Source organism: Bison bison, unplaced genomic scaffold, assembly GCF_000754665.1.
Source record: "Bison bison bison isolate TAMUID 2011002044 unplaced genomic scaffold, Bison_UMD1.0 scf7180017864037, whole genome shotgun sequence".
Classification (NCBI taxonomy): Eukaryota; Metazoa; Chordata; class Mammalia; order Artiodactyla; family Bovidae; genus Bison; species Bison bison.
Genome location: NW_011494609.1, coordinates 1,915,455 through 1,927,758, shown reverse-complemented (window position 1 = coordinate 1,927,758; position 12,304 = coordinate 1,915,455). Strand labels below are relative to the sequence as shown.

The 12,304-nt window shown below is 50.7% G+C and overlaps 1 protein-coding gene across 1 annotated transcript in view; it reads right to left on the bottom strand.

Moving 5' to 3' along the window:
- Positions 1-16: 16 nt before the first annotated feature.
- DSCR3 (Down syndrome critical region 3) overlaps positions 17-12,304 on the bottom strand; it is a 33,415-nt gene continuing 21,127 nt past the window's right edge. Inside the window, exons 5-10 of the mRNA XM_010834978.1 lie at positions 12,085-12,234; positions 6,479-6,559; positions 4,313-4,387; positions 2,811-2,961; positions 2,475-2,627; positions 17-405 (exon numbers count right to left, since the gene is read on the bottom strand). Coding sequence (XP_010833280.1) covers positions 323-405; positions 2,475-2,627; positions 2,811-2,961; positions 4,313-4,387; positions 6,479-6,559; positions 12,085-12,234 — 693 coding nt within the window. The 3' untranslated portion in view covers positions 17-322. The remainder of the gene's footprint in view (positions 406-2,474; positions 2,628-2,810; positions 2,962-4,312; positions 4,388-6,478; positions 6,560-12,084; positions 12,235-12,304) is intronic.

The following is a 12,304-nucleotide window of genomic DNA, read 5'->3' as shown; positions in this document are numbered from 1 at the left end:
GCTCTTCCGATCTGTCTTCAGCCTCTGTTAACTGTTTCCTGAACGTGAACAGCAGGTCTGGTCAGGAGGCAGAAGACCACCTGCTCTCTGGGAAGCCATCTGGCCAAGACCGTTAAGAAATCCTGACGCATTTCCAAGGGAAGCTCTGATGAGAGGGGCCTCGAAGAAACGCGGAAGGAGGGTCAGACTTTTTTCTGATACAGAACCACCGAGAAAGCGGGTCCGTGCTGCCAGCTTCAGCTCCTGGGAGAGGGGCGGTGGGTGGTGGGGGAATGACTGCATTTCCACGGGCCGCCCTCGCAGTGCAGTCCCTTGCTCCTGGCTACATCCTGCAGAGCTTCAGCGGGAAGTTCTCAGTGATGAGGTGGTCGGGGTGAAGCAGCACCACGATGTTCACCTCAAACTCTGGGGGAGAGAAAGGACAGACAGGCTCAACGCTCACCGACTCCGGAGGCGCAAACGCCAGCCCCACTAGGGCTCTGCTGAAATCTGGACAGAGAGGCAGCAGCTCCTGCCTTGGGAGCTGCACACCCTCCCAAGTTTCCAGGAGAAATCGGTATAGGTGGCTACCCGGGCGGGACTGCCTGAGTATATCCGTCTTCTCACCCCCGGACACTCTAAGGTCCCGCATTCTCAAATACTCTCTTGTCCTCTGTCTCTACTGCACAGAATCTCCTAGAATCCCATCCGCTCACAGGTGCACTGTGGCTTTCTTTTTAACCTGTCCTACCATACTGGGTGGACTAGCGGACCCCACGCTGGCCCACAGCCCACCGGCAGCACCCCAGGCCAGGCAAGAAACAGCACTTGGAAAAGAAGGCAAGCCATCTCCCAGCCATCCCTTTGCAGCCGGGTTTATTTGTCCATGACACCTGTTCAAACGTTCCTCTGCTACCTTCAGCAAACAGTAGTCTTTCTTCCCGCTTTCTAGGTGCTAAGAGTCAGCACATGGATGACAGGGAAGGGGGTGCCTGAGGAGAGAGCCCCCGAAAAGAGAGAAGCCCAGGTCCCTCCCCAGTGTGAAGGGAAGGGGCTGGGGGCCGGCTCCTCCAGGGCCCCTCTGTGGCCGGAGTCCCAAGGACGGTGTCTCCGTGTGTGGCCGTCGCCTGGGCCCGGCACTGGCCAGGGCACGAGTGTGTACCGCAGTGGCTGCCGTGTTCCCTTCCTCTTTCTGATGGCTGTCACAGGCTGCAACACCCTCTGGGCTGCCCAAGTCTTCCCACCACCTTGCTGTCCTCCCTGGAGGGGACAGAGAGGAGGCCCGGCAGGCACAGAAGGCCCATGGCAGGACTGGTGCTGGCTTCCTCCCAGCGCGGAGGGCCATGGGCTCAGCTGGGGACAGCCGCGGGCCTGGCCGTGCCCAGGAAGTTCCCCAAGCTGGGCACCGTCGGAGTGAAGGGGCACACCCGTCGGAGTGAAGGGGCACACCCAGATGTGCGCCTAACTAAGGACTCGGGGCTCACCCTATTCCCCCTTGAGAACGGAACCTGACCTCCCAGCCATGAGACGGTGACCCCAGGGAAACGAGAGGCCGTGGTGCTCAATGATCACAGGCTACCTCCTTCCCGCGGGACCCCCTCAGCTGAAGGGGTGGTCACTGCACAAGCCCCCAAGCAAACAAAACATGAGCCACAAGGACAAAAGCACCACCAGTGTCTTGGCTGATGGGCTGAGGGCGTTATTTCTATGGAGGAATCATGGGCGCTACATTAAATGCTACATGGACGCTTTGTAAAGTCTGACAGAAATAAGGTGCAGACAGTACAGGTACCTAATGCATAGTGTAGCAGAAAAGAACAATTTTTGGATGTTTCTTAAAGTTTATGTAGCAAAACCAAGTTGAAAAATCGACAGATAAGCTCCTCCTCCTTAACTTAAAAATCAAAGGTGCAGCTGACCCTCGAACAACCAAGGTCAGGGAGGCTCCCACCCAGTCACACATCCACACGGAATTTACAGGCTGCCCCTTATTTGGCAATTTCACCACAACTGCAGTTCTCTATCTGCAGATTCAACCACAATACAAGGTGAAGGGAGAAAAAGCAGGATTGAAAAGTGCGTCTTAACGCAACTCAGATCTTGTGGTCCAAGTATCTGTCGTGCGATCACAGAAAACCACTGACTCCCCCTCAGCTGCCGGAGCCTCAGCCCTTGGGAAGATGACTGTTCACTGGGCTGTCACAGGTCTTGTGTCCCCATCAAATACCAGCCCATCAGAGGGCTGACCCGACCTCCCCACGAGCTTGGCTGGCTGGTCCCTGGCCAAGTTAGTGTCCTTCAGAGAGCATGTTGTCACGTGAGCAGCCCACGCTGTCTCCTGGGGGACGAAGCAAGTTCAACCCTGGGTGCCACCCAGCTGCTCTGCACGCATTTTTGTGCAGCAACCAAAGGGCTGGGTGCTCCGCGCTGCACCCGAGATCAGCAGACCAGCAGATCCACCCCCTCCCAGGGGCACCCTGAGGGCACGCACGTACCCACTTTGAAGTTGGTGGTCTCTAGCGTCGGGCAGGTGAATAGCCGGGGGAAGACCATGTAGATGGGGATGGAGAGGCCCCGACACACGTCCCCGTCGGCGATCTGAATGTTCTGAATCTCTGTGGCGTCGCGGGCGTAGCCTTCTGCACAGCCTGGAGCAGGGAGAGAGCATCGTGGGGTCAGGACACAGCGCACGTCCGTTCAGGCTGAGGCAGCAGCCAGTGACTCAGAGAAGGTGCATCAACAGGAGAGTCCCCTGCTGTCCCGCTGGCCCTGCAGGACCCTGGAGACGAGAGGCTGTGGGCCGGGGGCAGCGGAGGGTCAGGGGGCCTTACCGCACGTCTCCACGCGCACCAGCTGCAGCTCGATGCTTTTGATGGCGGCCTCTGAGCTCTCCACCACCAGCTCTCCCGTCAGTGGCTGTGTGATCACACAGTTGGTCGAGTTGAGATGTCCTTTGATGAGAAATTTGGGGAGCAAGGCCCTCTAAAACGAGACAAAACCAGACACGTCAGGAATGGGAGGTGCCGGGAGAAATGACTCGAGCCTTTCTGGTACAAAGAAGAACTGAACACAGAGTCTGGTAATTTACACAAAACTCACTGGGAGCCTGGCTGACAAAACTGGCAAAACTGGACAACAGCGCTTAAAACAGTCTGAGTAACAGACTGAATGATCCAACGACTTATCGACAGACCTAAGGTACCTGACAAAGACCAGCTGTCTCGCCAAAGCAGCCTTCCTGCCTGCCTTAGGTCTGCACAACTCCGTCTGACCAAGCGCCATGATATGAGAATGTCTGAGGGACTTCCCCGGTGGCGCAGTGGGTAAGAATCCGCCTGTCAACACAGGGGACACGGGCTCGATCCCTGGTGCAGAAGGATTCCACATGCCGTGGAGCAACTAAGCCAGGGTGCCAGGACTATTGGGCCCTCGCCGTAGAGCCCGCGCTCGGCAACCAGAGAAGTCACTGAGAGGAGGACCTTGCGCACTGCAAGAGCGGCCCCTGCTTGCTGTAGCTTGAGAAAGCCCTCGCAAAGCAGTGAAGATCCAGCGCAGCCATAAATAAGTAACATTTTAAAAAATGTCTGAGGAAGCTGACAAGAGTGTTTAAGGACAATCTGTCACCAAGAAAAAAAGAAAATCAATTTAAAAATGTTCCCAATTATGCAGTTTTGAAAAACCAAGAAGAGATTAACTTTATTTGTGAAGAGAACAACTCTTCTTCCATGCTGGGCTAAACACCTATGGACCTTTTCTCTTTGGACAGAGGAATATGTCGTGGGGGAGTGACGCTGTGGTGGGGAGAACGGGTCTGAGGAGCTAGAGACACTGCCTAGCACTCCTTCCTACGGCGGGGTCCCAGTTACCCTGAAGTCAATTCAGAGTTTAGAACACACTGTCCAATAGAAACATGAGGTAAGCCACAAATGTGAAGAAGTGAACGTGTAATTTAAAATTTTCTACTAGCCACATTAAAAAAAGTAAGAGGAAACAGGTGAAATTCTTCAGTATATTGAAAATACTGTTTCTTCCACATACAATCAGTATATTACAATCATACACGATGCTTTAAATTCTCTTTTTTCACACCGAGTCTTTGAAACCCAGCCGGTACCTCACAACTACAGAGCCCGCGTGCTGCAACTAGGAAGCCTACCAGGCTGCGCTCCCCAAGAAGCCCCTGCAGTGAGAAGCCTGGGCGCTGCAACGCTGGGGGCAGTGGGACGCAACCAGAGAAAGCCCGCACAGAGCAATGAAATCCCAGCACAGCCGAGAGAGAGAAGGATGGAAGGAAGGAAAGTCGCCCTGGTGCCGCGACTACGGAGCACGTTACCTCTTTGACGTTCTGCAAGGTGTCAGGTGTGATTGTGAAGTCCACGGGGCTCGGAGTCCATTTCCCCTTCTGAGGCTAAAACAGGGGGAAGAACCGAAATCAGGAGAGAGTCCCACAGCTCCAACTTGTTTTTCCTCGTTTCAGGAAATGCAAGGCAGCACAAGAACGGGAGACCTTGGTGCCAAGAGGCAGGGTGCCTGGGTTCTAAAACAGTTCTGCCAGGAAACAAGGCTGTGTCTGTCCAATGTCTTCATCCCCCTGACTCAAGTTTCCGCATCTGGAAAATGGGGGGGCCAGGCTTCTTTGTCTCGAAGGTCCCTTGCAGGTCCAGAATTTAAAAGCAGAGCGGGATTACTGGGAGACGTTTATTTGAAGCCGTCTCTGAGAATAAGATTGTACACCGAAGTGTCTCTGTGACGGGCCCTGTGCAGTGCCGTTGCTGCCGCGGACCCACTGCGCAGGTGAGGTCAGTGAGGCCCAGACGGCTCACCTGGTCGCTCAAGTCCAGAGCAGAACGGACAGTCAAACCCAGGCACCCTGGTTCCACAGCTGGTGCTGTTAGCCACTCAGCTGTACAACTAACCTTCTACCATGAAGAATCACACTGTAGCGTAACAGATTAATTATCAGCGTTATGGAGATTTGTTAACAATGACCACCTCCATCACACAGGCACAGAATCCATCAACACAGCCAAGCTTCCTGGGGGCCTGCCTGGTGCCTTTTACTCACAGGTTGGGGCCCAAAGGCCACTGAGGCCCTGATGGCGTGGGAGCTGTGGAGGAGAAAGGCCCCTGACCAGCCTGCCAACTTTACCCACCAAAAGCTTACTCTCGGAAATAGTCTTCTTGAAGCTACTCTTTTTACCAATAGGTTCACGAACATATTCTTTCGTGAATATATTTTTCCTCACAGCACATAAAGGAATATTTAACTTGTCAACTGTGGGTCATGGCGTAGTTTGGCTTCTAGTGAAATTATTCACAGAGACCGTGACCCCTGGGGGCTAACTGTGGGTGACCTCCAGGAGCAGGGAGGAAGCCCCCGGTGGCTCTGCCACCATCAGCCTGAGTGGTCACCAGGCGCCCAGCCCTAGGCAGGGGGCTGAATTTGGGCTTATTCTTCACACAGGTGGAGGCTCTTTTTATATAAGACATGAAATGGCATGTGATTTTTTTTTTTAAGGGAGTAATCTACATGAAGAAGAAAATTTTTTTAGCTTCCATTTGAAAACCCTTGATTGGACAGAAGGAAAACATCTGTTTCTAAATGAAGTGACTTCCAAAAATGAGAAATATTTTCATATTTTTTTAAAAACCGTAGCACTGAAAGAAACATCTACTGAAATTTTATAGAGGGAAACTACACATAATTGAAAATCCTAAAAAAGTCACAAAATTGATGCAAGGGCATCAGTGATTTCACCGATCTTATGCGGAAGGGCTCTTACATCTTCAGTCATCACTAAGGCATCCGTGGACATTTCATAATAGGGTTAAGAGGCCCTGCCCCAAAGGCCTGGAGAGAACTGAGATACAGGGACTCCAGGGCCGTGGGCACGAGTACCAGCCCCGACAGGTCCCCTGGGGGGAGGGGACCTAGCCCCCTCGGTTGGCACGTGAAAGGACTGCTTAAGGACACTCTGTCAGTGCAGAGTCCTGGCAGAAGGTGTCAGAAAAGGCTCTCCCTGCCCCCTTCCCCAGCACCCCGGTGTGTTCCTGCCTCGTGGGCTGAGAACGCAGGGCCCTGGCCTTCCTACCCCACAGCCGGGCACGTTTCTGCCAGCCGTTTACGGAAGCAGCCATGAAGGACGAGACGATGCCTCCCTCCAGGACCAAGGGCAGGCTTGCGCACCGTCTGCTGAGATGAAGGTGGGCCCCCCGGCCTGGGGCTCCTCAGGTGAGGCACAGACCCCTCAGGTGCAGCACCCCGTGGGCTAGGGGCATCGCCCGGAGGGTCTGGCCCAGGGGATGACATGCACGCTGCTACCCTGCTGCTGGCCAGGCCGGGAGAATCATGCTCCCCTGTCTCTGACCCAGGAGTCCCAGGCCCCTGTGCCGCACCCAAGGAGCACTAGCAGCTAACTCACTGCTGCTAAGTGGGCGCAGTCCCAGGCCCCGCAGGAGAGTCCTGCTACCGAGCGCAGGCCCCCCGAGGGCGGCTTACGGTGGAGTGGACGATGAACTCGCAGGTCTTGGTCAAGTCCTTGGCCAGCAGGGACCGCCGCATGTCACAGCGCAGGGTGTACTGCAGAGAAAGGCAGAGGAGACGTTCTTGAGAGCGTCTGCTCTCATCACAGAATTACACAGACAAGGTTCCATCCCATTAATGCATCATACGAAATCTGTGTACATAACCGGGGGAGTTAATGCTCAAAATGAAAAGTATTTCTGTAATAGACACCTCAGCCTGTGCCCAGGGCCATCCTATCGCTAGACCCCTGGAAGGGGTGCAGAGTCTCACGGAGCCCCCCCTGTCACACGGGGAAAGACTTGCGAGGCAGAGCTGGGCATCAGCCTCCCTGTGTGAGCCCAGACAGGGAACACAGCCTCTCTGAGCTTCAGCTTCCTGCTCTAGAAGATGAGGACACTGATGCGACTTTAGTGAGGACCCAGTGAGATGACAAGTCAGGGCTGGCACATCACGGCTCTGGGTGAAACAGCAGCGACTTTGTAGAAAGGATGAGAAATCATGGCAGCAGAGCTGCAAACCCTGGGGCATCGAGACTCATAGCCAATGAGGCAGATGCCCCATACCTTCTGTGAGACAGGCCCTGAGCCCCACGAGGGGGAGCCCGCCACAGAGCTGGGCGCCAGGCTGGAAACTCGACCTGTCCCTTCCCATCCTGTCCATAGCAGTGAGAGACTGCTAACAAAACTCAACGGCACATTACTGTCTTAAACAAACAAACAAAAATCGTGTACGTTTAATAAAGCAAGCTAGTGTTTTAATCATCTGGGGAAAAACATTACAAATAATCTGTAGAACTGGAACCATATGTGTAGTGAGTCAAGAAGTTACGACTATTATGACCGACCTGTCCAGGTTAAACGAGAACTATGTACTGAAGGTACTTACTATGTATTAAGGGTCTCCTGGGAGAGGAAACGTTAGAAAAGAAATAAAAAAGAACACCGTTGTCTACAAGGGCCTTTATATGTGTGTGTGTATAGTCTCAATCATACACACACACACACACACACACACACACACGTTGCTACTGTTAGTTGCTAAGTCGTGTCCCACTCTTTTGCCACCAGGCTGTAGCCCACCAGGCTCCTCTGTCCGTGGATTTCCCAGGGGCAAAAACACACATATATTTTCTACCGAGACTTCAGTCTGGTCCCCCAGCCAGACCAGCTCAGCAAGGACTGCACTACATATGCATCTGTTGTTCACATATGTAACACATACACGCGTGTATCTGTGTAACTGACCTTCCTGTACAGCCCACACGCTATGGGCAGTATTTTGTTAGGGCCTGCCTGGTCTCCCTGATTCTTTTCCCAATGGGAGTGCCCTTCCTCATTTTCAGCCGCAGGGGTTTGAGAGGGCTGGCTTCCCCCAGCCCACCCTGGTTTGGAAGTGACCAGAAAGCCAGGAGCGCTGCTAGACCAGGGGAGGAATCCTTTCTGTGGGGGTGGCCAAGCCAGGAGAATGTTCTCTGCCACCAAGAACACAGAGCTGGGGGCTGACCGGTGTCCCCTCTCCCAGCCTCGACAGTCCCCTGGAATTGTGAGTTCCAGGATCCAATGTCCCTTTTTTGGCTAAGCCAGTTTGAGCAAGATTTCTATAATTTGTAAATGAAAGACTGTGAATAATGGGTACCAACTTTTGGTCACTAAAGGTTTTTTTTTTTTAAGTGTGAAAGCAGTAACTGGTAATATAAGGCAGCTGGTGATGAGTGGGAGAGGGCAGAAAGATGGAGAAAACAGGAAAACACCAATGTGTTTTAGGAACTGCATGGAAACCTGGGTTCAATCCCTGGGTTGGGAAGATCCCCTGGAGAAGGGAATGGCTACCCACTCCAGTATTCTTGCCTGGAGAATCCCACAGACAGAGGAGCCTGGCGGGCTACAGTCCATGGGCTCACAGAGAGTCAGACACAACTGAACAATTTTCACTAAATTCTTTTACAGCACTTTCTTGATTAATTCTGACAATTCAAAGGTAAGGACGGTTGACATAACAGATAGTCACCATGAATTCATTTATTTAATCATTCAGCAATTATTTACTTGGCATGTTCTGGGTGCCGGGAACTAGGCTGAATAAGTACTTCACAAAGAGACCTCATCAACCCCCAGGAGGAGAGGTCATGAAGGCCGTCTGGGTCACAGAGATGGGATCTGAGTTTACACCTGTCTGCGGCAGACACCCACGCTCCAAATCTTTATGCAATATGGTAATTCAAGCCCGGGTCTGTCTGCTGCAAAGCCCTGGATCTTTTCACTCTGTTTGGATCTTTCCCAAATATTAATGAGTGATCTACATGGCAAGGCCTACAGGAGGTTAAGGAGGGTCAGACATGAGCAGGGCTCCCAGAGGAGGTATAAGACTCGATTTCTTTTTTGGCCATGCTGTGTGACATGTGGGATGTGACATGCTTTGTTCCCTGACCGGGGATGGAACCCAAGTCCCCTGTACTGGAAGTGTGGAGCCTTAACCACTGGACTGCCAGGGAAGCCCCAAGATGCGATCTCTTCTGACTTGACAGTAAACACACCATGGATGGGAATGAGGAAAGAAGACACAGCCCAACAGATTTAAAGCAGACTCCTAGAAGGGATATTATCACCATGAACAAGGAAGACAGGCATCTCGATCATTTACTTCTGAAACCATTTCAGCAGACATGTTGGTACTGCTGTACTTTGTGTTAAGAGGATAAAACCCCGCTAGTAGGGCCACGAGAGGAGAACAAAAATAAAACCACCCTGTGATTTAAACAACTTTTAAAGGAAAAAGTGGTTGTACAGAGGACAGCTGGGAAGACTGACAGCTTCCTGTATGCTCTGTCTACAAATAAGGATGAGAGGTGGATGCAAATGTGGCTGAGGAGAATCAGAGCAAATATGATGGAGTCCTCCGCCTAAGAAGTTACGAGGAAACCAGGCCCTGTGAGCTGGCAACCTACTACTGGCTACATTTTAAATCCTTTATGTTGTCAGCCTTTTTACTATTTTTACATTACGGTACCACAAGGCAATTCAAATGATAAATGAAAAGTGTCTCTGCACCCATATGATTTGAGAAAGACTGTTGTTAAGGCTCAACAAGAACACCTTCTCTCCCAAGTCACACACCCAGGAATCTTCACGGAAAGTGTGATGAGTCCTGGCGCTGAGAAGGCCACGCCCTGCGGGACCACAGTGGCCGCTGCCCCTCTGGGTGGCACCTGCCCCACTGTCCAACCAAGAGGCTGGAAGAAGGCCTGTCCAGAGACTGAATGAGTGCACGGATGAATGAGAATGAGATCAGGAAGTCGCAATCCTGGTGTCTCTCAAGACGCATGCTTCTCAAAAGAAGCAGTGGCAAATCTGGGTTAAGAACTGGGAGTTAGATGACACTGGAGAATTTCTGTTCCCCCTGAGAGGTGTGAAAACGGTAACTGGTGTTACGTAGAAAGAATGTCCCTGTCTTCTGGTGATTTTGAGATGAAGTGTCAAGATTCTGTAACTAACTTTGAAATGATTCGGAATACAGATGAAACAAATGTGGCAAAATTCTAATAAATGTTGAATCCAGGTAATAAGCAAAAGAGTGACCAGCTCTTATAAATGTGAGGTTGAGAGGACATCTCTATGGTTTCAGAAATTTATGAGATATTTGGGGAGGTGCAGAATTCCACGTTACAGCATTCTAAGGCTGATGTTCAAAGTGGTAAAATCTGATGACCAAAATAAACTGAGGTCAGGGTGAGTATTTACTAAAGAAGTAACCACATGCTAACTCTCCTTCTGCATTTGAACTGGTTTCCAACTCACACACAGCTGCACAGGACCCCAAATTTTGTATTTTCATCTGATGCCCTTCCAGGCAGTATGTGAAAAAGGGTGAGACTTCCAACTTTATGTTAAACAAATCAATCTTTTAACAAGAATGCTAAACACAGGAAAAGAAAGTGACAAGTAAGAAGTATGACCACAGAAAATTGGATGTTATTCTATTGTTTCTAATGAATGTATGCTTCTATTAGTAAATAGATAGCATCAAAGAAGAGCTGTGTGGGTAAACCAGGTTGCTGCTGATTCTGGCAAGAGAAAAAAAAATAATTTTGAAAATGCGATGTTTGAGAGATTTTCTGCAAGGAGACCCAACCAGTCCATCCTAAAGGAGATCAGTCCCGAGTGTTCATTGGAAGGCCTGATGTTGAAGCTTAAACTCCGATACTTTGACCACCTGAGCTGACTCATTTGAAAAGACCCTGATGCTGGGAAAGATTGAGGGCAGGAGAAGAAGGGGACGAGAGAGGATGAGATGGTTGGATGGCATCACCGACTCAATGGACATGGGTTTGGGTGGACTCCAGGAGTTGGTGATAGACAGGGAGGCCTGGCGTGCTGTGGTTCATGGGGTTGCAAAGAGTTGGACACAACTGAGTGACTGAACTGAACTGAACTGAGAGATTTTCAGTCTTCCTAAAAAAAAAAGAAAAAAAAAATGCAGTTTTCATTCACTTTCTTTCATGGTAAAAATATTCTGCACCTTGAAAGTGGGTCAGAGGACTTGGGTCTCTACACCAGCTGTGTGTCTACACAAGTGGCTCCTTTTGAGTCCAGACAGTTTACTGTCCCTTCTTATGAGCGGCCCAAAGCCTTCAGTGTATTTACTGCTGAAACAGGTACACTGACAAGAAAGGACTAGAAAAGTTTTTGTACAGAAAGATATTTACTGCAATAGATTACATCACACTACATGTGTTTCTTTTTGACCAATCTTTCAAGCCATTCATAAAACCCACATGCACACAAACCATGCGTTAAACTCTCATGAGTGTTTGGAGAATTTTTATTTTTAAAGCGCTGCATTTTTAAGTGGGGGAATCATCTCTACCAGGACCAAATTTTCAGCTAAAACTTAATAAATCAAAAAAATTTCCTAACTGCCAGTCCTCTTGCACACACGTGAGACAAAATGCTTTTGTCTCATCCGGCGAGGGACCGGCTGCAAGGCTGATATCACAAAAGTACCTTTCTTTCCACCGAATAAAGGAAAGGCTCTTTTTCTCTCGCTCTGAGTCATGACTCCAAACTGTGCCTGAGACAACAATGGGGACTGTGACAGACATCCTGAACCGGCAGAGGTGGACAGGAAGTCATAAATCCACCTCCCCCCACTCATTTACACGGGCTGTTCAGTAAAGAATACAGGCCTATGTCAGAGCGCTAGCCTTTGGATATGAAACAAAGAGATATTTATACGTTCGAAACAGACAAGCTGGTGCGGGTACCAGAGAGACGTGAGGGCATATCTATTACCAACAATAAAAGCGCCCCCGACGGCGTCAGCGTGGCCTGCACAGAGCCCCAGAGAAACAACGGGATTCCTGAAGAGAAGCTACAGTGTGGGTTCTCCAGGGTCTCCTCCAAGGATAACGGTCGTATTCATATACACACACTACGTTCTGCCGGGCAAGATGAGAAATTAGTACAGAACGCAGGAGGGGCTCAGCCACGCCTACAGCGTTAACTTCTTGGGCCCATTTATTTAAGAACTTTCAGTGACACAACGAGCAAGCTGTCGTGCAGAAGAGAAGTCAGGACACGCACCTGGATGTTGACGAACACGCCGTGGTACGTCTCGTACAGAACTTTGTTACTCTTCACGTGCAGCGGAAACTCGAAAGGAATTTCTGTTTTGCCGCCGGGAAATTTTCCTGGCTTTACCATTTCGATGGTACTGTTGATGACCTGGATGGGCTGCAAGGACACGCACAAGTCGATCCATCAGCCCGCGCTTCTTGTTATGTGACTGTGGCTAGTGAATCAA